This window comes from Cavia porcellus, unplaced genomic scaffold, assembly GCF_034190915.1.
Source record: "Cavia porcellus strain 051 isolate PalLab524CR breed Dunkin Hartley unplaced genomic scaffold, mCavPor4.1 scaffold_10, whole genome shotgun sequence".
Taxonomy (NCBI): domain Eukaryota; kingdom Metazoa; phylum Chordata; class Mammalia; order Rodentia; family Caviidae; genus Cavia; species Cavia porcellus.
The window spans coordinates 74,323,303-74,350,022 of record NW_026947493.1 but is presented as its reverse complement, the minus strand read 5'-3'; the positions used below and the strand labels follow the sequence as shown (position 1 = coordinate 74,350,022).

General features: G+C 43.5%; 1 protein-coding gene across 8 annotated transcripts in view; it reads left to right on the top strand.

Annotated features, from left to right (window-relative positions):
- Positions 1–16,692, top strand: part of Sybu (syntabulin) — a 68,725-nt gene extending 52,033 nt beyond the window's left edge. For 5 of the 8 annotated variants that reach the window (XM_013143708.3, XM_013143705.3, XM_063256847.1 and 2 more), the window contains 4 exons: positions 5,936–6,038; positions 10,898–11,101; positions 12,771–12,962; positions 14,870–16,692. In XM_013143708.3, the coding sequence (XP_012999162.1) occupies positions 5,936–6,038; positions 10,898–11,101; positions 12,771–12,962; positions 14,870–15,968 (1,598 nt within the window). In that variant the 3' untranslated portion in view covers positions 15,969–16,692. 8 annotated transcript variants of the gene reach the window in all.
- Positions 16,693–26,720: the final 10,028 nt, after the last annotated feature.

The following is a 26,720-nucleotide window of genomic DNA, read 5'->3' as shown; positions in this document are numbered from 1 at the left end:
AGACCCGTGCACCCACCATGCTGCATGCTGTTATCCTCGGCTGATAACTGGCTCCCAGGTCCTTTCATTTCCACACTCAAGTCACTACTTTTTGAAATAGCAGTGATTCTCCCAGGCTGTGGTGCCCCAATTTACCCAGGTAAAATCGCCGGACAGTCAGGTGGTCTTAGTGGTGGTCCACTAAGAACTTACAGGCTCGTGTAAGTTCTTAGCGTTACAATTTTATTTCCCCATGCATGTGGGATCAACTCATAGCCTTCAGTGGTTCCAGTTCACACTCAGCTACTGACTTCCTTTCACAAACCCTTAATACATATTAGCAAATGTTTTGTTTTCTTTTGCCAATCATATAGACAAAAAAGTCTTTATTTCTTAACATTTTTAATATTATGAGGTTAGGTAGCTTTTCATGTATATTGCCAATTTGTTTTTTCTTTTTCTATCATCTGTCTGTTCATATTCTTTTCTCATTTTTTTTCATGTGTTTTTTATTTTGCATGAATAGCTCATAAAATAAATAATTTTTATCATGTATTATAAATATTTCGGTGTGTCATTTCTCTTTGACTTTTTTCCCCATAAGCAACTTCATTTTTAAGTGGTTAGATCTAACAACACAAATTACTCACTTGTAGGTACTTTAAATTCAAACTTCTCTGTTGCTTCTAAATGTTTATATCTGTGGTTTTTTTTTTTGTTTTTTTTTTTTTTTTTTTTAAGTAGAGGGCAGCTCTAACAATTGAATGAGCATCAATCCGAAAGGAGAGGAAACACTTCTAAATTTGTAATGTCAGTGGAAACTTTTAAAAGTAGGCTGTTTGAAATGCAAGAAAATCTGTGTGTATGTTTCCAGTCAATCTACTGATCTTTAGATCAAATATTCCTTTTCCGAGATAAGCACTTCTGGGGGGTTCAGGGCAGTGGACTGTAAAAATTAAAGCCAAAGTCCTGTTTAGTTGGAGAGGATTTCTTGGCTTCCTTGGCTGGGTCCCCACACCTTCTCAGCTGAGAGTCTTTCTAGGGCATCCACTGTAGAGCGGCTCCTGCTGATAGTGTGTGCTGTAATTGTCTGTATCCACTGTTCTAGCTGTTTCTTGAACATGGCTCTTCTCCCTAGAGACTGCTAAATAGAAGAGGTATGTGTATGTGTTGGCATGGGAGGATGGGGTGAGAGAATGGAGACTTGGTTCTGTTTTCCTCTTTGTAATTTACTGCCTCTATGTGAGGTGGGGATATGGATGCTCAGCCTGTATTAATTTGATCGCTTTGCAGTGGTTACTTACCCCAGTGGTTCACAATAGTTTAATACAGCTTAGTAGATGGTAGATTTACTTTTTTCTCAGAGACCTGGAGTGTTATGACCTACAGAGACTCTGTAATATTCCAAAAGCAAGCAAAAATAATAACATCCTAAGAGACTTGATTATAGGCAGAGTTTTAAAAATAAGTCTGGTTATCAGTCTTGGCACATACCCTTCTTGTTTCCACGTTTCTTCTCTACTTCCCTGCTTTACTGTACATGCACTGAGTGTTTATGAACATAGTGTTATGAAGAAAAGCAGTGCCTCTCAGGAGGCCAGCAGTATTGCCAGGTAGGAAACCACCAAAACTTCTGGACACCACCAAGCAGAGCTTCTTGACAATGGAAAATGCTTTGTGTTGCAGGAAACTTAGTCACAAGGATTTGGCATCACCAAGTCCCCTAAAGACCATCAAGTTCCACTTCCCTGTTCTGTCCTGGAGTCCCACCCAGGTGGCAGATCAAAGGCAATTTCCATGAGGGACAAAGATAAGGGTGACTTAAATATACATACTTTTAAATTCCTCTTAACCTCGAAAGGACCGGACAACTTTCAATGGCTAAATAGTTTTCTATGCCGTGTCAGTGTATTTCCATTGACACCAGAGATTTTTCTGTTGGTTATCCACACCCCAGTGGACGGATCACACACTCCATGGACCACAATAAACTGCTTTAGCTTAGTGCCATCCCCAGATCCCTATGGATATGGAATATGTATTAACATTGAGTATGTGCTTCGGCTTAAAGTTCTACTTTTAGAAATTTAGGAGTCAGCAAAAAGACAAGCATGGAAATTCACATGCACACATTTATCTATTGAACATTATTCACTGAACAAGAGCATGTCCAAAGAGCCAGGTGGCCTGCATTAGTTATGTAACCTTATAAATGTCATCAGCTCTGTCTTGTTTGGAAAAGGGACAGACAATTGTCTCTACTTCATAGGGTCTATATTATGAGAAGTAAGCAAGAATATGTAAAAGGTTCTTAGGATGGTATATAGTATTTGTTTGTAATAGGAGAAAAATTAGGAATACCCTACTTTTCATTTAAAAATATGGTATGTTTGAAAGGTATTCATATGTTAAAGGAAAAGCCAAGTAGATTCTGTAATGTGAATAGTACCAAAACTCAACCCCAGTTATTCTTTGCTAATGGAATTATAGACTGTTTTTCCTTCTTGATGTTATTTTCTTAATTTTTTTGCAAAAGAAGTATATTATAAACTGGCCTTTTAATCCTTGCAGAGTAGTAACAGCTATCATTTTTTTCAGATCTTATGCTTTTCTAAGCTATATATATGTTAGTTGCTCACAGTAACTCTATTAAGCAGTTGGTAGGATGATCATCTCTGTTTAACAGATGTGGTAACTGAAGTGCAGAGAGGTGAGATAACATGCCCAAATCCCTCCACCTGGTAATCGGAGGTGGAATTTTGACTATGAGCCACCTGACCCAGAGTTTGTGTGTTTAGACTCAATGCTCTTTGATTTCTGTAGCCACAAGAACTGCACTGAAACACAGTACCTCCAACAATGCCCCCGGTACATTGCTGTTTACAGGAAATGAGAACACCACGTTTGTACCTGCAATGGCAACTAATAAATGGGATTCTCATGTCTTCAGTCTTTCTCTTTGTTATTTTGCATAGCGAATTGGGAAGGTATATTAGATGATCCATTGAAATCAACCTACTGAGCCAGGCACAGTGGCACACACTTGTAGTCAAGAAGCTCACCTGAACCCAAGAGTTAGAGGCCAGCCTGAGCAACATAGTGAGACTCCATCTCAAAAAAAGTCAAACTTCATTTTCCTGTGTGTTATGATTTATATCTAGATGTCCCCCAAGAGCTTCAAGTTCTCATAAAAGGGGTTTTTGGAAAGAGATTGGATTATGGGGTCTTATCCCTAACTTGCTGTTAGGAGTCGGGGTTTGGTCAGAAGAGAAGGGTCACGGTGGGCATGACTTGGGAGCATTTATCTCCCTTTCTGGCTCCTTCCTTCACTGTCTCTCTGCTTCCTCTCAGCCATGCTTTGAGCAGCTCTCCCTGACCAGGCCCTTTTGCCATGTTGTTTCTTCTTTTTATTTATTTTTTATTAGCAAAGTGTTTTTAAATTTTTTATTGGATGTGTTTGTAGTACATAGTGATTGCATTCACCTGGGGAGTTGGTAAATACACAGAACATGTCTTCATTCTTTTTTTTTTATCCCTTTGTCCTCTACACCCTTCCCACTTCCTTCTTTGGGGCTGGGAACCATGGACTGAAATGTGAGCCAAAATACACCTCTCCTTTAAATTGTAGATGTTGAGCAACAAAGACCATGACCAAGACACTGTATACCTTTAAGAAGAGCTCACTGGCTTTTTTCATTGTATTCATCAAACTGCAAATAGTATATTTTTTAAAAATCACAAGCTACACTTCGTTGTGAAGTAACATGTGCATTTTTTACTGCCATGTGATTTAAATAGTTCTGAATTCAGCTGAAGGGCACTCTGAATGTGGTTCTAATGTTTTTCAGATGTGCAGAAAATAAGATGGCAAGGTACTAGAACAAAGTGATCTCAGACCCTGTAAATACCAAAAAATCAATGTATTGAGTCCCAGAAACAATAAAATATAAAACAAAGTTACTGTTTTTAGCTCAGGAAATATAATTACTGTAGATCAAAGGCATCCAGTGGTAATGGCCGATTTTTAGCTATTTTCTGTTCCTGTTTTAGAATTTCTGTTTTTATGTAGGCAGTTAAACTAGAATTGATGAGTTTTTGTGTGTCTTTTAAGGAATGAAAACTGGGTGTTTCCAAGGAATAATTTCATACTAGAAAATATTTTAAACCTAGTGGCTACACTGACAGGATGTATTTTTGAAAATTGCCCATATTAATCATTTAATAAGTAACCTGATAATTTGCTAGCAGACAAAGCTGGTTGAATTAGGCTGTCAGGAGTTGCTTGTTGCTGGATTGCACTATCAATCACCAACCCCTGCAAAATACTACAACTCAGCAACTAATTAAGTTCGGGGAGCTCTAGGAGTTCATTACATCATTAGACAAAGTCTGTGCAACTGAGAAGGAGTAGCTGGTCTGGGTCCTGATGAATTGCCATCCTAATGTCCCTCCTTATTCTCCTGGGAGCTGGGAGCTGGGAGTCACAGCTGTCATATGGCTAAGGGTCATTCTCCATCTCTTTCCCAGAAGACACTGGAGTTCATGGATCCTGAAGAAGACATTTTTCTCTCCCTGATTTGCCACAGCCAGCGTCCCTTTTAGCAGAACTAACGAACTCGATGGGAGAGAGGATCCTTTCACTGGCGTGGCCTCACCGTGGCCTGTTTGTTAGGGAGATGGCGATTAATAGTTGGCTCCAAAACCTCTGTCATCTCCAGTTCCTCCCTCTTGCCCTCTGAGGGTAAAGTGTGGTATCCCAGAAGAGCTCTGAGGATTTGGTCCTGCACAGCCCTTGTCACACACCAGCCTTCCGCAATCAGCCTGTACTTTTCAAAATAGTATAAGAGTGAGACTCATGTCTACCTTAGAGAGTTGTCAAGAATAAATGTCACAAAAAAATGAAAATGCCTCACACAGGGCTTAGGATCTAGGAGGCACTTAACAAATAATCATCGTTATAATCGAGGATTTAGATTATTTATATTCCCCTAGATCCAAAAATGGGAGCGGCCTCTGGTTGTAGAATAGAAGAATCACAAATTGTGTCGTAGTTAATTAACAAACTGTTAGTCAAACAAAACTGTGTGCCTAGGTCTACTTTCTAAAAGCACTGTTTCATCTTCCATTTCAGAGGTCCTATTAACTTACCCTCTCTTGCCTCTTCCCCAGCCAATTTCTGGAAATATTTCCACTATTGCTTTTTCAGAACTATGTACGTTTCATCAGAACAAATTTGTATTAATGTAATCACACACCCAACACTTATCTGTACTCAACATGTAACGTTGTCTTCATAAAGTATTAATGCCACGCCAAAACTAAGCACAATTCCAAATGTCTGTATAATTCACAGGTCTCATTTCTGCCATTCTGTTTGAGAAACAAAGAAAAAAATGTCCTGCTCTTGGGCAAAATTGTGCATACTCTTTAGAAAGTCAGATCTGTAATCAAATAGCGTGGGGGTCAGTAGCTTCGGAGCCCAGACTTCTCTCCCGGCAGCTTCTAACCAGCCGCCTATCTCCAGATCCGATGTGCCAGATTCAGCTGTGGCTCGATGCCTGCAGCCCAGAGAGAAACTCTTCGAAGAACTGCTTTGGAACAGCAGAGTGCATTTTCATTCTGCTGACGCTTTGGGCTGGCACCTTGCTGAGTGAGAGCCCGTCCCACGGGAGGCAGGCTCTTCTTGCCCAGCTTGGGCCCCTCCTGCTAGTCTGCTGGAGGCTGGCATCTGTGTGCCACCAGGCCGGCCGGCCCCAGCCTGTCTTTATGAAATGATGCCCTTGTGCCTGCTCCTTCTCCTCTCTGCTCCGGGGGAAACACTGAGAGCCTGTAAGCTCCGGAATCTGTCTGAGCTAGGGGGTGCAGGGAGGCGCGGGGACCTGGAAGGCGGAGGCCTGGCCAGCGTTTCCTCTGAGTTTTTTCCTTTCATGTTGCTCTCTTCCTTGCTGTTTTTCAGGCAGTGAAGCTGATTTCAGCTCGTCGAGCAGCACAGGCAGCATTTCGGCTCCGGAGATCCATATGTCTACAGCGGGAAATAAGCGATCCACCTTCTCACGCAAGTAGGCGTTGTGTCTGCTCTGTAATAAGACGCTTTGCACGGGTGACTTACCTGCAGCTAGGTTTCTGCAGAACCACCTGGATGACTGTCCGTTTGCATTTTGTTATTATTCAGTGAGGCTTTTGGTTTTGTGTTTTACAGGAATTTGAGGTTGGTCCTTTTCTACTTCATCTGCTGTGGTCAGGTGGCTCGGCCACGTCCCGCCCAGCCCAGGCCTTGTTTGTGTGTCCACCCTTGCTTCTCTCTCCTCCCCTGGGAGTTAGTCAAGCTGTTCTCTCCTACTTCCCACTTGCCTCTCCTTTAGGAGTCTGGTGTCGCCTTCTGTGAGGCCTCGGCCTCATCCTTCCTCTCCTCCAGCTGCCCCCTGTCTTATCTGTATGCAAGAGGCACTAACCCTGCCCACTCCCAGCATTGACTCTGGGAGGGAGGGAACAGAATGAGAAGTGCCCAGGCATAGGGCGCCACTACCGCAAGACAGAAAAATAGCTGAGCCTATGGGCTGTGGAGCTGGGCCACCTTGGTTTGAGTGCCAAGCCCACCATCTACAGGCTGTGTGTCCCCGAGCAAGCAGTTTACCGTTCCAGTGCCTGTTCCCTCATCTGTAAAAACTGTAGTCATGGGGTTTCTGTCTCATAGGGCTTCTGATTGGCTCAGGACTTGGAGCACAGTAAGCATAATCAGATGCTCACCACTTACATCATTTGAATTAGGGAAGGGGACGGTGGGAAAATGGAAGCCACCATTCACAGTGAGCCCCAGGAGTTTCCACCTGCAGCCAGTGTTATTCACACGTTCATTGAATGACTATTGTGAGACAAGGCTTGAAGCTAAGGCAGGAAACAAAACTCCATGAAAACTGTATTTATTTTAATAGGGCAAGTAAGACAACTAGATTATTCATGCAATTATTTCTAGAGCCATGCAGGGAAAGGACATCAAGAGTAATGGGCCTGAGGTATGTTCTAGATGAGTTGGTTCCAGGAGTCCTTGGTCATGATGTGACATCTGGCAGAGACTGAAAGGAGGGACGAAGTGAGCACACACTGCCTGGGGACACTCATCTTGTGACTTCAGTGCGTCACCTGACTGTCCTCCGCTATGAGGTCCAGATTTGTAGAATTTCAGAGTCAGTCCTGGAGAAAGGACTTGCAGTTGCTAGACACTTACAATTCCATGACTCAGGCACAACTTTGTGTTTCTCTTGGAGAGAAGAGGGCTTGGCAGATGTTTTGTTTTGTACCAGAATTTCAAATTTAGGACCTCGCACTTGCTGGGCAGGCGCTTATGCTGCTGAGCTATATCCCCGGCCCTGGCTGATGTTTATAAAGGGACCCAAGACACCCGCAGTGCGGATTTACTGTTGAACATAAAACTGAAGCCAGACAAATCTTCAAGAAGAGTGAAGTGCACAATAAAATGCACAGTTTCACTAGCCCCATGTCCCTCCTGTTTTGAAGATAAAATGCCCCTGAGATCAAAGGGCATGAAGATAAACATTCTCTGTGTAAATCACAAATGATTTGCTCTGAGAGCATTCATTCATCTAAGGCGTTCAAGAAATTAGCACATACCCATGCTGCAGAGAACATTTCCACAGAAGAAGCAATAGTTGTATTAAGCATTTCAAGGGAAGTTGGGTTTGTGGTTAAATTCCTAAGTCAGGTCAGTAATATAGGAGTTAGAGAAAATGTTCTAGTTTGAAATTCATGGTTTAAGTGATAAAACTATTATGTTAAATAGAAAACAGATAAATGCAGGTGTGTGCAAACAAAAGAAAAATTCTATGCCAAAAACTACTGTAGCCAAGCAATAATAATCAAAGGCTTAACAATAGTTAATATTTGAAATTGGTAGAGCCATTGGAGAGCAAGTTGGCAGCACAAAGAACAGGTGAGGTTGGTGAGAATACTTGTGACAGGTGACTATGAATGGTCTCATCTTATGGAAAGCCCCCCACCGCTCTCTCTAGGAAATCCTCTTTCTTAAACTAAAACACACACTAATTGATTAAGAAGCCCATTAACGTGGGCAGGGAGGGAGCTTGGAGTTTGGAGCCAGACAGACCTGGGCTTGACATGCTCACCAGGGTCTCAACAGCCTTCTGTCCTATTCTAGGAGATGGGGTCATAATAGCATTTCTCACTGGGCTGAAAGAGCTGTTACACTTGACTGCTTGACAAAGTATCCGGATGGTGATGATGATGATGATGATGGTGATGATGATGCTATTAGTGTCCTAGTGCAGCATAACACAGTACCACAGAGCAGGTACCGTGCAGTTTTAGGGACTGGGACTTCAAGATTAAGGTGTTGGCGAGCTGGTTCTTTTGAGGCCTCTCTTCCGGGCTTGTGGGTGGCCACTTTCCCCTGTGTCTTCTTTCTGCCCATGTCTGTATCCAAATTCTCTTTCATTACAAGGAGACAGGTAAGATTGCATCAGGGCTCACCATAACCGTCTCCTTTTAACTTACTTACATCCTTAGAACCCCTCTCTCCAAGTGCAGTCATGTTGTGAAATCCTGCGAGTTAAGGCTTCAACACATGAACGTGGGGGAGAGGGTTCATGGTCCTGCCCATGCATGGTGATGGTGGTGATGATGATACCGTGACTGGGTCATGTACTTGAGTGCTTCTTTGCTCTGTGAACATCAGTGATGGATTTTGGGGTAACCATCACATACGCAGCCAGTACCTAACACATCTGTTCACCACTCCAAAGCAGTGTGAAGCAGGAGATATTTTTGTAGAAAGTGAAGAGATAAGGATTTGAGTCCCAGCTCAGCTGTGTGTTCTTAGATGATTTCTCTTTCCTGCACCTCAGTTAACATCACGTGCAGAGGGAAGCATTCGCTGTGCCTACCCTGTAGAATGATGGTCCTGGGAAGTGAAAGTGTTCATGAAATGCCTGGAGCAGCGGTAGGGTCACAGGATGTGCTCAGCAAAGGTTAACAGCATACAAGTTTCTGGACCTAAACACAGGATAGGTCTTCATGATCTCTCCTAATAACTTGTAAGGGTTAATCCTCCCCATTCCCCCTAGTCATGTTAAGGAATGGGAAGCAGGCGTCAGGCTGAGAAGTCGGTCAGTGCTGGGGTACATGTTCCTTCCAGCCACGCGTGAGGATCTTCCTGCCCTGGGCGGCTGAAGTTGGCTTGTCACACAGCCATCAGCCCATCTGTTCCATATAAAGTGTCCTCTTGTGAGGGAGAGCAAGTCTACTTGGATGACTCCTAGAGGAAAGAACTTTTAACTTTAGAATTTGGTGGTTTCATTTCTGTGTAATATGCTGGACTGACAACCATTTGAAATTATATTTGATTTTAAATAAGCAGTTATGGTTTGGGAGCTGAGTGTGCCCATATACACACACTAGTATTTACATTTACACGCATTTCTTGCTGAGATGTGTCATTTGGATGGAGTCATAATTAAAATTACAAGTACAAGGCACTGTCAAAGTACAGCCATATGAAAGGAATGTTATTCCTCTTTTTTTCTGGTACTATTAAATAATCTGGTCAGGAGCCTTATCCAATTTGGATAATTTCAGCATTTTCCTGCAGACGCTAAGGGCTATCAAACCTCTGCAGCTGATAACAGGAAAGTCCAAACAAGCTGATCGTGTAATAGTAGCCTATAGTCCAGCTGCACTGAGTTTCTTGAATGTATTTCTATGCCTTTGTTTTTGCTATGTTTTCACATCAACTGAGAGGAATGGGTGGTGTGTGTGTAAAATGACTTACCTGTGTTCCTCATAAGTAACAGTGCCTGGGTCTAAACCCAGTCTGTGTATTTAGTGGTAGTCATTCAAGGAGCACTACCGTGCCAGGGAAGAATGGGGATGGGAACGATAGCTGTGTCCCTGCCTCCCAGGATCCTCCAGTCCAGCAAGGATGCAGTGGTGAGGCTTATAGCAAGAGCCATGATGGCAGTTTGCAGAGTATTAGGCAGGACCCAAAGGAGTGGTGCCTCCGCAGGTGTAGGGAAGGAAGAAAGAGAGAAGGCTGCCTGCCGCAGCTCTCATCAGTGCTGGAGTAGGAGGTCCTGGGCTTAGGGAAGGACGTGGGAGAGTCTCCGGCGGAGGACATTCGAAGTCCAAAACCTAAGGATGATTGTGCACATGGATGCGCCAGGAAACTAAGTCCTGTGGAAGGAGGAAGGGTACAGGGCGGGCTGGAAGCTGCCTTACAGAGCCCAGCCTTCAGCCTTCGTTCTGGGGGCACTGAAGGGCTTTGAGATGGGCAGCATTCAAATTCCTTCTCAGAAAGACTCTGGGGGCACACAGCCTCCTGCTAGAGCGACAGAAGAGGCAGGGTACTGATAGGGGCCATGGCAACAGTTTAGTACTTAGATGGGAAAGGTTGTTTTAAGTCATTGGGAACGGAAAGAGAAAAACAGGGGGTCCAAGTTATCTGTCCTGTTTTTTATTTTTCTTTTACGGGCAGCCCCCATCCCACTGGTGAACCACCTTCATTTTCTTACCCCAACACAAACCAAACCCAAATACTCCTCAACCTAAACAGGTGGACTGGAACAAAAACCACCTTCAAAATGAACCCAAGCCAGATCGGGACTCTGTACTGTGGGTGTGTTCTGAGCGGGCAGTTGGGGTGAGTCCACAACAAGCTTTGTGATGAGAAACTGTTTGAAAGAACAGAGGGAGCGCTTGCTCGTGCTCAAGACAGACGGAGAGAAAATGTCAGGGAGGTGAGAAAAGCACTGCTTGTAGACTGTCCCTCTGGTCTCTGGGAATTGGATTTCCCAAGCTGTGGCTCACACTCACTCAGTAGGAATTGATGACCCTGGCGCATGGGATTTCCAGCACAAGGATCCTAACTGTTGCTGTGCTTTCCTCCCAGCCGAGGTCCCCACGGGCGCAGTAATGGCGCTTCATTGCACAAGCCCGGCAGCAGCCCACCATCCCCGCGGGAGAAGGACCTTCTGTCCATGCTGTGCAGGAATCAGCTGGGCCCCATTAACGTGCATCCCAGTTACGCTCCTTCGTCCCCGAGTAGTAGCAACTCAGGCTCCTACAAAGAAAGCGACTGCAGCCCGGTCATGAGGTGAGACTTCTTCCCCCTCTTAACTTCTGTTTGCATTGTCCTAGTTGGGAAGCTTCTCTTTAAAAAAGGAAAAAAATAAATACACAACTCTTGACTTCGTGCCTTCCTCTGTAATAAGATACCTCTCTTTCCTTTCCTGCACTCAGCTAATCCTTCAAGGGTTGCTGCAGAGAGCACAAACCGCAGTTTGTAACAAGGTTCAGCTGTCCAAGCGGTCACTGCACAGGAAGGGAAAACAGGGAAAAGGTAGAGCAGCAGGAGGAGGAGACGCAGTTCCTCATCACAGAAGGCACACGTGTGGTTCATTCATTCATTCATTCGTTCGTTCCAACACCAAATGTTTACTGAGTAACAGGGACTGTGTTAAGCACTGGGAATGCAGCAGTAAAGAAAACTGGCCCTGTGCTCTCTGCCCAGAGAAGAAGAAAGGTGTGAATGATGAAGTGAAGTAAGATTATCCTGCAGGCAGCTCTTGCAGTGTGAGTGTTAGCAGGCGGGAGGGCCCAGGTGGGCTGGAGGGCTCAGGTAGGTCTTGTTGAAGAAGAAAAATGAAATGGGAATCTGAGGACAATCAGGGAGCTAAAGGCAAGGGATGGGAGGAGAGGGGCATCCAGAGGGTCTGAGCGCAGGGCCCCAGGGCTGGGACTGGGCGCAGGCCATCTGGGAGGGCGCCCAGGCCTGGAGGGCGGGGCAGCACAGTGGCTTGGACTGGGCCCAGCGTCCGGGAAGAAGCTGGCAGCCCTCCTCCTCCTGGGCGTCCCCGTCCTCATTACTCAGCTCTCCTACAGCAGGGATGCCCAGTTCTTGGCCAGGCCTGAGAAGGGCCAGGATTCCAGCCGGGGCCGTGTTTGCGGAACACTGAGCCTCTCTCTCACAAAGCATCCTGGCAAGAGCGTGGTAGTCTTGTTCCCTCCAGAAGCAGGAACTTTCCATTCCCACCAAACCAGTACGCTGGCTCACACCAGGGATTGATCTCAGAACAATTTGAATTCAACTAGTGACAAGCAGATCGGTAGGCAGTGGCATTGTGTGGGGAGTTAGGTCATCTTGTTCCCTTCCTCCCACCTCCCGCCCATTGTCCTTTAATACAAAGCGTGCCACTCTGAACTGCAGCCCGGCTGCAGACAGCTGTGCGTTATTTCATGAGATCATTCTTAAGCCGCAGACAATCCTACCTCTCCACGGTCCCCTCCCTCTCCACACACGCACACGCACACACACACTGCCCAGTCTTCTGGCAGGTGCACTGCAGTGGAGTGAGTCCATCCACTGCTGAGGTTTCCGACCCCAAACCATGACTTCCATTTCTTCTCCAGCTGTCAGCTGGGTGTCCTCTTGGGCTGCTGTACCAAGTGCCTTAGATGGGTGCGTTCTGCATGACAGAAGTGTGTCTCAGTGTGGCTCTGGAGACGAGGTCTGGGGTCAGGGTGCCAGCCTGGGCTCTGGGGAGGGCTTGTTCTTACAGGCAGAAAAAGAGAGCTATCCAGGGTCTCCTGTGGAGGCATGAATTCATTCATGAGGGTCTACTTTCTTGAATGATTGCATCCTAAAGACCTGTCCTTCAAATGCCATAGTTTGGGGGTATTGGGATTTCAACATAGGAATTTGGGGCCGGGGGTGGAGATGGCAGAAATGTGCAATCCGTAACACTGTTCTTTTCTTTGAAAAGGAAACAGGATAAAGTAGTACCTCTGTTCGTGGCTTGTTTCAGGCGGCCTGGAAGGTACATGTCTTGTGGAGAAAACCACGGTGTGAAGCCCCCGAACCCAGAACAGTATCTGACTCCTCTGCAGCAGAAGGAGGTCACCGTAAGACACCTGAAGACCAAGCTGAAGGAGTCTGAGCGCCGGCTTCATGAAAGGTGCTATGCATCTCCTGTGCGGTGGGGAAGGAAGCAGTTTCTTTTTTCTATCAAATGAAATATAAATCCAAATCACATAGAAAAAATGGTTTTAAACTTTGTCAAATTTCTTAAGCCAATCCCTGACCAGAGCTATTCCATAGGTGTTTGGGATTTGGCAGGGGGCCTAGCAGGTTAGTGAGACCCTTGTTTTTTTCTGGGTGTGTACAGAAATAACTGGGTGTGTACACTACTATTTTTAAATGGCGCAGAGACAGTGCAGGAACAATCCCATGCTTCCAGCAGAATGGGTCACCCGGTGGCCCCATCAAGCCCTGTTTATCTCTACAACTGAGCGGTGTGTGTGTACCCTTGATTCCTGTAAGCTATTTCTGTGCCGAAGGAAGAGGTTCATTATTCTTGGCCAAGCATTAAGGCTAAAAAAATAAACTAGCCCATGCTTAAGAGATCTTATCTCAGAAAGAAAAGGCTTTGTCATCTTGGAGACGAGCCAGGTTTTCTACTTGATGGCTAGAAAATGTTGGTTCAGAATAGTAGAGCTCTCGCCTGAGTGGCTGTGAGTTCAGGGTAAGGATACCGTCAGGCTCCTCTGGGAGCCTGGGTCTGACTGAGCACAGGGCAGCTTGGACTGCACCGACTGTCTGCTCTGCTCAAAGGGTATTGACATGATCCAGAGCCTTCGGCTGACGGTGGCACCTATCAGCCCACATATCAATCCCAATACTCTGAGTACCGGAAGTTAGAGGATCACAAGTTTGAGCCTAGCCTCGGCAATTTAACAACATCTTGTTGCAAAATAAAAAGTGAGACAAAAGTCTAGGGATGTAGCTCAGTGTGAAGGGCCTAGGTTCAATCCCAGTCCAAGGGGCGAGGGAACTTTGGGCAGATAACAGCACAGACTGTGAGAAGGCGTATTTTTCATCTTCCCAGTTAATGTGATTCTTCATCTGCCTGAAATAGACTTGAGAGTAAAGCTCATTTCTGGGCTGAGGCCGACTCCACTTTCTGGAAGTGTTTGTTTTATGATTCAAGGAGATCATGGAAAGATTTGCACATGATGGGAGGAGGAAGTATGAAAAAGCAGCAAAACCTGAGAAAATATTGAAGCCTGAACTTGAATACACATTGCTAACAGCACTTCCTATGTGTGAGGATCCTCACTCCCGCTCCTCCTGCCCAAGATAACATGAGGACACACATTCATACCACCTTGAAGACATTCTATTCTGTGTCAGGAAGATAGAGATTTGGAAATAGGTGCCTGTGGAGGTCTACAAAGTAGGGGAGCTTCTCCTCTGTGCAGGGTGGATTCTTTATCCTCTCACCTGGGAGGAGATAGAACAAGCAACTTTTTACACAGTTCTTACAATATGTGGCTTTTATAATTTTAAACATTTAGTCCTTAATGGCATATGATCAAAACAGTTTTACAAGGTTGTTATCATCTCAGCTTCTGTCTTTATTAGGTAATTAAAAGTGAAATGGACTTTCCTACACAACTGTTTTAGGTATTATAATATGCAGGCCACGCAGATAAAAGCAGGCTGAGAGATTCTACTGATAACATTTCTATTAAGCACCTAGCAGAGAATGCTTAACACACATAGTGAATACTCAAAAAATAAATAAATAAATAAATAAATAAATAAATAAAAGAAAAAAAGAAAAGGAAAGGAGAAACTGTTGCCTATTTTGACTCTAATTCTGGTTACTATTACTACTTTACCTATTTTACAATTAGAGGAGGAAGTTCATAGCTTTAAATACCTGCCACATAAAAACATCCCAAAGCTGACTTAATGTGCGTACTTGGAGAGGAAGAGCGTGGGCCCTGGGCTGTGTGTCTCCACTGCTTGCTGCTGGTTCCGAGCTGCCCTTGGTATTCACTGTGCTTCTCTTCCCTCTAGGGAATCAGAGATCGTGGAGCTCAAGTCCCAGCTGGCCAGAATGAGAGAAGACTGGATCGAAGAAGAGTGCCACCGGGTGGAGGCCCAGTTGGCACTCAAAGAAGCCAGGAAAGAGATTAAACAGCTCAAGCAGGTCATCGAGACCATGAGGGACAACTTGGCGGATAAAGATAAAGGCATTCAGAAGTATTTCGTGGACATCAACATCCAGAACAAGAAGCTGGAGGCCCTGCTCCAGAGCATGGAGATGGCGCACAGTGGCTCTCTGAGGGATGAACTGTTTCCGTGCGATTCCCCGAAGAAGAGCTTACCTCCCATCACCCCTCTGGGCAAGACAACAGACGGCTTCTCCTTGGAAGAGCAGGTCACAGAGGAGGGTGCTGACAGTGAGCTGCTGGTGGGAGATAGCATGGCTGATGGTGCAGATCTGTTTGATGACATGGTGACAGCTACCACCACAGAATCTGGTGACCTGGAGCTGGCCCGTTCCACTCCGGAGGCAGAAGTTCTCGACGTCCTTCCTCTGGCCATAGGGCAGGAGCAGGCCAGTGTGGTGGTGGAGCAGGCCGTGCAGACTGACGTGCTGCCCTTCAGCCCTGCTGTCTCTGAGCTCATTCAGAGCATGTTCAAGCTCCAGGACTCCTGGCCCTCGAGCTCGGCATCCCCTGATGAATCTGGGGCTGACTCGATGGAGAGCTTCCCAGAGTCCATCTCTGCCTTAATGCTTGATTTAACTCCAAGAAACCCGAACTCGGCCATCCTTCTGTCTCCCGTGGAGACCCCATACAGCAAGGCGGTTTCAGAAGCTCCTACGAGCCGCCTCATGCGAGAGCTGGATTTTGTGTCCTGCACTGCAGATGAAAGGTTGGATGGAGTCTTCCCGTCATCTCAGGGGACCCTCTCACGGCAGTACTGGAGCAGCAGTTTCCTGGTGGATCTCCTGGCTGTGGGCGCCCCTGTGGTACCCACAGTTCTGTGGGCATTCAGTACTCAGAGAGGGGGAATAGATCCTGTCTACAACATTGGAGCCTTGCTCCGGGGCTGCTGTGTGGTCGCCCTGCATTCTCTCCGCCGCGCCGCCTTCCACATGAAAACCTAAGTCCCTGTCCTTACCCTGTGCCAATTTGTCCCGTTTGGCATTGTGCCAGGTAGAGAAACAGCAGGTGGAACCGTGGCAGTCTCTATTCTGTCGTTTTGCTCCTTGGTATTTGATTTGCACTATAGTTAGTTGAAGCCTGTTCACTGTTTAAAATCGGAGGTATCTTCAAAGGCATGGAGACCTGGTCCCAGTAAACGTCTCACCGGTGTGGTATAGAAAGCATGCTCGTGACCCTGCCGTGTCGTCCAAGGTACCCGTTCTTATCCTAGTGGTTCAGGAAGAGAAAATGCAGAGTTTGCACTTTCAAGACAGCTTCTCCAAGGCTGGCATGTTATCTCCTTGCTTTGCTTTGTGCCGTTTTAAAATGTGTAATTGTTCCAGCATTCCAATGGTCTTGTGCATAGCAGGGGACTGTAACCAAAAATAAAAATGTACTTGTGTAACTGGGTTGAAGAAGTCTTGAATAGCTCTTTAGTGTTTACTTGGGGTGGTAAGGTTTGAGTGTTTGCAGTTTTTTACTAAATGTAGCTCCAAAGTCTTCAATGGCTGTTTGTTCTTAAACCTGTTAATTGATGGAATCGTATGTAAGTTTACAATGTACTAACTTATTTTTTGCTTATTATATATAGTGTTTTATTGAAAATTGTTTGTAAGCACACACTTCAGCATGATGAAAATAAAGGTTAGTGTTTTCGTTTAAATAAATGTTTTATCCTCCTACAAAGTAATTGTCTGTGAGTTTACTTCTACCTAGGGTAAGAATGCATGCTTCTGTCTTTATCAGTAGTTTTGTAAAAATGGAATTAACTTAAAAAGTAAGGGAAAGTAACTATTAAAGGGACACATTTCCTGTCCTGACATAAAGCTATTTTTATTCAGAAATGTTTTTCTATTTGCTTTTAAATTAGCCACGCACTTGTTTGCCCATGTGTGTATTCAGTGAACATTTCTGATGTCAGGAAAGCTAGGATGCTTTCTTAGAAGCTTGCAGGGTGCACAGGAAAAGCTGCACCCTTCCTTGCAAAGACAGGTATGGTGGGTTGTGCGAAGAGGTAGTATCTGATCTGCATCAATTCATTCCCCGTGCAAACATTGAGAGATGGGCATTCTGAGGTGCTAAGTCTCTAAGCAGCTCAGGCTTTTATAGTTCAGCTCTAGAAACCAGAATTTCAGGTGTCTGCAAAATTTTAGGTGTCTCCTTAACCATACAGAGGGAAAAGACTGGGCAGGAACTCTAAATTCTTATCCAGAAGCTCTTCTTCCATAGCACTAGCCACTTTTAAACATTTTTAACTTTATATTTTGGTTATTAATTACACAATAACCACAGAGTAGGTTCTTACATACTAGCTGGGTACTCACTGGGCCTGTCACCAACAGGGAAAGAGACAGACGAGGTGTCTGATTGCAGGAGCTTGCATTCTGTCTGCGAAAGACAGTGCTTGCTAACAAGACAGTTTTGGATAGCAGTTAAGTGCCCTGAAGGAAGTAAGGTGTTTTGACCCAAGGTGCTAGGGCTGAAGTAAGAACACCTCTGAAGACGGGAGCTCTCTGCAACAGGAGCTAATGAACGAGAAGAGCCAGTCAGTGTGGTGCTGTAGCAAAATGCTGCAAAAAGAACAAATGCAAAGGCCCTGATGCTCCATGAGCTACATGACTAGATGGGAGAGGGCGAAATATAGCGCACAACACGCTGGTACACCAGGACGGTATAAACCACAGTAAAGGTCTGAAAGTTGGCAGTACAATGAGAAAATACTGAAAGACTTTGCAACAATCATGTATTTTTTAAATTCTATGCCTATTATATGTAGAGAGCGTGATGCAGGCAAGAATGGGAACAATGGGAACATGCAAGGTTCTGCTGCTGTAGTGCAGATGAGACACCAGCACTGCTGGAGGCAGATGGAGACACGGTGACTGACGGAATAATCAAAGATGATCGAAGACAGAGCCTGTGTGACTTACTGATGGACTGGGGAAGGAGCAGGGTAAAAAGGAAAGAGAAAATTCAAAGATAGCTCTGAGGGTTTTGTTACGGAGCAACTAGATCTATCCTAGTGCTGTTTGCTGAGAATGGGAAGAGTTCAAGAGGATGTTTGTGGAATAAAATTTAGATGTCTATTAACCTGTGTGGAGCTGCACACAATGCCACACACCTGTAATCCCAGCTATTCGGGAGGCTGAAGCAGGACGATCACAAGTTCAAGGCCTGCTTGGGCAACTTGGCAAGAATTTGCCTCAAAAAAGGTGGGGGGGGGCACTGAGACTGAAGCTTGGTAGTGCAGCCTAGCATGAGCAAGGTGTTGAATCCAATCCCTACAGTGAGAAAAAGAAAAATTATGTGGTGCTACATATGTGAATGTGAATATCACAGGAGCATCCGGTAAAGTTATAAAATTGGTGGTGTTTGGTTTGGCACAGTATTTAAACCAATGGAAACAGATGGGATTATCTAGAGTTTACAAAAGAAAAGGTTCAGAATTAAGTCCTGTAGTACTTCTGCATATTGATGTAAGTGGAGGATGAAGAATCACCCAAATGGCCAGAGAAAAGGCAGCCCAGAAGGTTAGCAGGAAATAAGGAGATTCAAGGAAAAATGTGATTCAAGAGGAGTGGTCTGCTGTGTCAAAACCATCAAGCGAATGAATACAATGAAAAGTTCCGTATCCACTGGCTTTGACAGCGAGGTCTTCATGACCTTGTCAAGATCACTTTATTTGGAGAAAGAAGGATGGAAGCCAGATAGGTGCAGGTTAAAGAGTGAATGCAAGGCAGAGTTTAAAGGTGTGTGCAGCTACTTTGTTTCATTAAATTTTACTATGAAAGGAGGAAGGGAAATGAGTAATTACAATGAAGTACTAGGTCAGGGTTTGTTTTATCCTTCAATACTGAGGAAACCAAATATGTTTATACAGCTTGATAACTGAGCCAATAAAGGGAAAGAAATTGATGATGCAGGAAAGAAAGGGTTAGGTGCAGAAGATGAGAAGGCATAGGATCCAGGGCACACCCCTTTGGACTTACACAGCACACGTTCTGCAGTTCAGTTGGTAGTGGAAGGACAGGCTGAAATGGAAGAGAAACTCTTTCTGAAGGTGAATGCTCTGAAGTGTTTGAAAATAATGACTTAAGTCTCTTCTGGTCATCTGGCTCAGGCTAATATCTAGATCATCCTAAATCCTTCTGTGTGTTTACTGTATTTTAGTCATTGCTGTCTGAAAGCATTTTTAGGATGAGAAGCCTCTGTTTGGTATCTGCTTCTGCTACAGAAACAAATACAATCACACTAACTCAGCATTGCTGCTCATTTAAACATGGATCAAAAGGATGGACTCCAGCAAGAATTTCATGAATCACACATTTTTGTGATACTGGAAGCAGGTGATCACCAATACCACGGGGTTTTGTCGTCTCAACATCTGCATCCTTCTTTGCGGAAACCAAATATTCACACAACGTAGCCCATTTAAGACACTCACATTGTGTGTCCTGTTCACATCTGAACCAGTGTGCACTAAGGTAAAGCAGCAGATGCTGGAGCAGGTACTACGTTTCCTCCTCTTCCCCTTCCCTAGGCTACTCTTCATCCCTGAAGATTCCACTGTACACAGTCTGTAGAAAACTACTGCTTTTATTCAGAACAAAGTCTCTCACACATGAGCCCATTGGAATAAATAAAGGATGGAACATGCTTAACTTTCAGAAGCCTAAGGCGTTGGCTGCCTTTGTGGAGAGGAGATCTGACCCCAGAAAGAATTGCCTCAAAGTTGCTTTCAGTAATTTGAGTGCCTGTAATGTTCAAACAGGCAGGAAAGTGGAAAAAAAAAAAGAGTAACTCCACTCTATTGAACAAACTGCTGTACCATCAAAACAAATGTTAAACACTTCCTACAGTTATGTGTATAAATATTCCGATTTATAAGGAAAGATTTTTCCCCAAGGGTTATGTTGACCTTTCCAAGTGGAGCTGTTCAGAAAAGGAGGGACAATGCGGGGTACTCGGAGGCCAAGCATTTCTGACATTTGCCGCAGAAGAGACAGGAAGCCTGTGATTTGCATTTATCATTGTTCCTGACCAAGCAGCTAGCACTGGCAGGTAGCTCGAGAGTTTTTCATTTTGAAAGGTGCGGGACAGTTTCCTGCTTCTATTTCGGATCAGTGAGTACTTACTTTTACAGCTTTCTCACCCTGCCAGTGAAATGCACAGTGAGGGGTGAGCTAGGAAATCAACAGTGTACAGCAGTCAAATTTTGAAAAGCCAACACTAACAAGCAGTTAGTCCAAACAGTAAAATAAAAAGGGTTTATATCAGGTACTTACTTTCACACCAGAAGAATCACTGCTGTGGTCACTGATTTCCCCACAATCATGATTATTATAATGAGTATAGCAATTATTCCAAGAATATTTAACATTTAAAAAGGTTTAAATACTACTTTAAAGAGATGCACTGAAAGACTGAAATACTTCAGTAGCATGCAAGTTTGTTAAAAGGTTTATTTCTTTTAAAAGGTGTGTGAAAGCTGAAACACTGAATATATAAAACACAAGTGAAATGTCCAGAGTACGGAAAGTAGCGGGTCTGGTCGTCCGCCTCCCCCTCGTTCCCTACAGTGAACCTGGACCACCTTTGAGAGCAGCGTGCACACCACTTCACCATATGCCAGATGCTTGGAAAATCGCCAGATCTCAGTGTGGGACCCTCGGTTACCTGGGAGAGTACCACGTTAACACTAAAGACTCAGTTCTCTACTGATCTAAATGGTGAATGCTTCATGGGACTGTTTTCCAGCCCTTCCTCACAGAACAGCACGGTCAGTGCTGTCGGTTTAACTATGAGGAACATTCACCTCTCACACAGAGGCCACATAAGCATCGAGAGCCACAGGTAGTGTAACTGACTTAAAACCAGTGCCCAGGCTGTCCCTGTAAACATGAGATGGGCACCGCAGCCTCCTCCTCAGCCACCCAAACACCATCGGTGCTTCAAACAGTCTGCCTGTTTCTCTTTCTCATTAAACAACAGGTGCTGGCATTTTAAACTGACCTTTGATGCTTCCAAAACAGCACATTATTTCTGGCTCTTCATCTGTATAGAGAAAACATGAAAGCAGGCAATAATTTTCACAATCTCTCCCTGAAAGAAGTGAAGTGAAAAAGTTTTTTCTAAATGACCATTCATATACTACTTTATGCCATAAGGCTCCTTCTAATCAAGAGAGATCAGGCAATGATAAAGTCCCAGTACAGCAGAGAGGCTCAAGCAGTAATAAGAGCTCTTGTTTTTGTGTGCTCTGAACACAAGGTAAATATACATCATTATGTTCACCTTTAGTTAGCACTGTAGTACAATTCTGAGTAAAAAAAACTTTTTTAAAATGTACTTTGGAGGTCTAATTTATCTAACAATGGTACCATTTTGCTCCACAAAATAGGTAACCAATGGTTTTATTCAACAGGTTGCAAATTGCACTGCTGTATGAGTTACGGATTCAAATTACGGTTGAAATATTTTAACAAATGACATTAGTAGCAGTAGTAAATATAACTAAAACTGGCCTAAGAATATGTAAACATATCACTGGTAGTACGTTTGAATTTTCTATGATTTATTTTCTGTCACTTGCAACCAAATTGAAATGATGCAGATTACTAACTGGGCAACATTAAATGCAGTTTGTAGCAGGAAGCATCCTACATAAAATCCTGGTCTGTATATGGAATCTGTGGCGTGTGCTTCATTAAAAGTATCACCCAATTAGTGTGTTAATTGACCTATTTTTGCAAATGCAAATATAAATTACACTTCATTTTGCCTTGATTATAGTATCTGACCCAAATAAACTGTGAATACTAATTATATAGCATTTACAGTGTTACAGCTATTGTTCATATGAAAAAATGAAGCTTTTCCCTATTTATTAAATTCTTAGGAGACACAATCAATGGAGTTCTTTAACTTATAACATCTTCACTGAGTTTTGCATCATAGTTTCAAAGGTAAAAGAGATCTTAGAAACCATTTTCTACAGAACACTGATTAATCACTAATGGCTTTGTAGCTTGCTATTTTCCCTGTTAATCGAGCACAGAATTGACTAAACTTTGGCTTCTTCTTATGTGAAGTGAGGATAATATCTACATCATGGGATTACTAGGAGTCACTGATACAGTCAAAGATCCACACAGTGCTAAGCACACATCAGATTTCTCTTTCTGTGACAAAATACCCAAGGCAGCCAAGTAAAAGGCAGAGACTTATTTTGGACCACAAGTTAGAAGTTTCTATCCACCGTCACTTGTGCCCATTGCTTCTGGACCAGTGACAAGGCAGGACATGATGGCAGGAGAGCATGTGGGAGAAACTGCTCACCTTACAGAGCCTGAGAAGTGAAAAGCAGAGAATGAGCCAGGGTTCTAATATCCCCATCAAGGTCCTAGCTCCGGTAACGTAGCTTACTTCACTTCAGCCCCACTTTCTAAGGGTGCTGCCACCTCCCAATACTGCCACCGGCTGGTCACCAAGTTTAGGATATGGTATGATTAGGTTAGGGGATGTTTACTATACAAATCATAACAGCACATTTAATGCTGGTTCCTTCTCCAGATTCGCAGTTCTACCAAAAAGTGTGTAGAAGTATCTCAAAATCAACTTTCCCCTTCCCCTGCAAGGAAAGAGCTGTCCATACCACCATGTGTACAGGACTCATGTGGAAAATGTGTAGAGAATTTCACAATTACATTTGCTGAGTGCTCATACTAACACATATGCAAGGTCTATTCTTAAAACTGCTCTCTCCATTTGTAAAAACAACTTATAAGTCAAGCAAACTGTTTAAAGTTGCAGCTCTCAAAAGCTATCAAAGTTGGTGTGATCTGATCAATTTGTAAGGAAAATCTTACAAAACAGCCGTAGATGTCTCCTGAAAGAGAAGGCTGAGATTACTTTGGATTGGCCAGACCTCCACTTAAAGTTTCTCCGCCAACCCACTGGCTATGAATTAGCAGTGTCAGCAGCAAAGACACAAGGGCAGAACACAGAAATTCGTAAATTGAGGAAGGGAAGAGGAGAAGGTTTTCCCAGGACGTAATATCTTCTCCCATCCTAGAAGACTGAGGCTTTGGTGAAAAAGCAAACACGTCCTTAAAAATTTCTACTACTTACCAAGCATGCCTAATTGCCATGACTAAGGGATGCCTAAAATAAAAACTGGAAAGCAAAGAAAAAAAACAAGAACGTTTAGTACAAAAGGAGTCTTTAGCTCTTGTTACAAATATGGAAGAGCACCTGTGATTAATGTTAAAAAGAAAACCACACAAAAGAGTTTTCTTTCTACTAGCACAAAGCAACTAAAAAAAAGCCAAAAAAAAAAAAAAAAAAAAAAAAACCAAAGCAAACAAACTAGGTAAATGGCAGAAATAAAGTTACAAGTCTTCAAGAAAATATACAGTAAAATGTTTAAATTTTTAAAATTTTATTACAGTATGACACTGCAATTAATCTCTCAAAATATCCCCTAGTTTCTAACACACTTACCTCATTATTTTTGGCACTTTGTGAGGAGGCTGTTTACAAGATCTGATCAAAATTACTTTGCATGCTACTGTCTCATGACACCCAGTGGAAAGGCAGGTTCATGAGGACATCACGGTGTGTCCTCCTCCACCTCATTATGCAGATTTGGCACTGGACTTCTAGCTCTTCTCCAAAGTCAAAATGATCAGGAAAGGTAAACATTCTCAATCAACTTAGGGCATTGAGGAAGTCATGACAGGGCAACTAAAGATATAGTGGTCCCTCAAGTTACAACCAGCCTCACATGTGAACAACTTGGGTTATGACCTGAATTTTAGGTTTAACTTATGACTAAAAAGTCTTGAGTTATAGGCCACATGCTAGCTTCTTGTGCATTTGTACACAAAGACTCGCAATGCTAGAAAAACATATGTAAGTGTACATGTTAGCCTGAGCCCAGGTGCATTCAGTGCTTTATATAACTGCTACCATTACTGTTATCAAAATGACCCCAAAAAAACTAGAAAAAAAAGCTAAGGAAGAAAAGATAAAGAAAGCCATCATAATCAAAGAGAAGGAAATTGTGGAGAAATATAAGGGTTGCATTCATGTGACCAACCTTGCTAATGTGCACAGCATGTCAAAATCCATCATTCTGACACTCTTACAGATAATGGATTTGTGTAAGGAAGCTAGTGTTGCTAAAGGTGTTACTCAAATTAGTATAAGTCACAATCAACAGTGTTAGATGAGGTAGACAAGCTATTATTTGTGTGGACAAATGAAAGGCAGATGGCATGTGATAGCCTGAGTCTATAATTTTGTGAAAAAGCTGGGACTATAAATGCAGACCTCATAAAGAATGATCTGTAGAGTGACAATGGTGAAACATTTCATGCCACTAAGGGATGGTTTCAAATTTTAAAACGAGACTGCAGTGCATGGCATATGTTATGTTAGGCATAGTAAAGCATCAGTGCCGACAAAAGGGCTGCTGAAAATTACACGCCCCACTTCAAAATGATAGAGAAATGGCTTTTGTTCTCAAGTTTTCAACTGTGATGAAACCTGCCCTTTCTGGAAGAAAATGGCCAAGAGAAAATACATTATGCAGGAAGAGAAGAAAATGCCAGGCCACAACCTATGAAGGACAGGCTAACCTTATTGCCTTGTGCCAATACCAGTGGTGACCTTAAGACAAAACTTCTCTTGGTTTATCATTGAGACTCCTAGAGTGTTCAAAAAGGTCATGAAGAACAGGCTAGGCATTCTATGGAGATCTATGCAAAAGTCTGGTAAGAAGAGTACTTTCTCACGAGTGGATCAGGAAGCCTTTCTGTCCTACTCTTAAGAAATATCTAGAGGACAAAGGTTTACTACTCAAGGCTCTCCTCATGATGCAGATTGCTTCTGCTCACCCACAAGATTTGGGAAAACTGACTGAAGAATTCCCATGGCTCTCAGTTGCGTTTCTCTTACCTTATGTAACTCCTCTGCTGCCACCTATAGACCAGCGGGTTACAGCGAACTTTAAGAAGCTACACCCCAAAGAACTGTTCCTAAAGTGCTTCCAGGTATCTCAGATACAGATTCAATCCTTGAAGAGTTCTGGAAGGAACATTACAACATCCTTTCCTGTGTGGTGTTGAGAAATTCTAGGTCAGTGTCTCTCTAAGGACACTAAGATCTGACTAGCAAAACGTGTGGCCTAATGTTACACAAGAGAGAGATTTTGAAAGCTATGTAGAGGAGCCCAACTCTTCAGTTTACCCTGCAATTGATGACACTGTCACTATAGAAGAATCCATAGGCTTGCAGGCAGACAGTGGTGATCCTGAGGAACTGATGGAGGAACACTCAGAGAAATTATCTACAGCGGAAATCCAGCAACTTCTTGCTGAGCAATAGAGAATGGCAGCTGAGAAGCTTTCTGAAGAGGATGGGAAGTATCAGCAATCAGTGAAGCAAAGTTCTTGTAAAATATAGGAAATCCTGAAAAAATTGGACAGGGCTACAAACATTTGCCAAAAACACTCAACCAGAGGAAAAAACAATCAATCACTGCATTCACTTGCTTAAGGACAGTGCCATGTCATACTATAGAACAGTGTTAAAGAAAAGACAGGAACAGCAACCTCAGACTAGTTTTCAGTGTGGAAAAAGTTGACACCTGGAGAGCCAGAAGCAGGTCCTAGTGGGCTACAGACTCTCCCAAGGTCAGAAAGGACACCAGCGGGCCAGATTCCTCATGTTCTTATGGAACGGGACTCTCCTGCCAAATAATAACCACCTTCCCCTTCATCCTCTCTTGTTGCAAGCCAAAGATGTCAACTTGAATGGTGAGGGCAGCATGAAATTGTTTCTAGTAAACTAGGCACATTTTACAAATTTTTTGATGAATACTCTAGGAAAATTATTGGTGTTCCTGGTAAATTATGCACATTATAACAACTCTTTTTTTTATTTTGAGATGGTTAGTTAAGGGGTGCTTTGGGAGTTCAGAACTCATTTTGCGTATGTTCATTATTTCTTATGGGAAACAATCTTGATTTACAACCAATTTGAGTTACAACCAACCCTGGCGAATGAATTGAGTTCCTAAGTCAAGGGTCCACTATATGCACAAAAGAGGGTTTCTGCTACTGCTTCAGAAAATGACAAGAGTGACGGGATGTTTGTTCAAACTGGAGAAGTATTTCAGGGGGTTGATGGTAATGTGTCTTTTACTGCAAGAATGTTTTAATTCAAAGTTCACTCTAGTTCTCAATCGTATCATGCATTAGCAACTAAAATATGCTTTTCCATGGGTCCACCACCTTGTTCTAGCTGCGACTGAACCAAAAGCAACGGAAGGGCTCCCCTAGAACAATGTGTAGGCTCTCCCTCCCCATCACCCTCCCAGCTCAGTTTCATCCCACGCCTTTCCCCAGTAACCATTCTGACAGCTTCCACACCCGCTGCAAGATTTTCTTTAACCAGGGTATAAGGGACATAGCAACCATTACAAAAATTATCCCAAATTTGAACTTCGTCATATTAAACATGATATGCATGTTAGCTAGATCTGACCTAGATCTTTTTTAGTAAACAACCACTATTAACAAATTAGCAGGGCTTTTAGAAAGCTGGCCATGGTTGGGTTTACCCCACTGGTAGCTCTTGGAGGCTCAATCCAGATGCCAGTTTCCTTATCATCTTTCCAATCACGTCTTCATCCAGGAACAAACACTTTT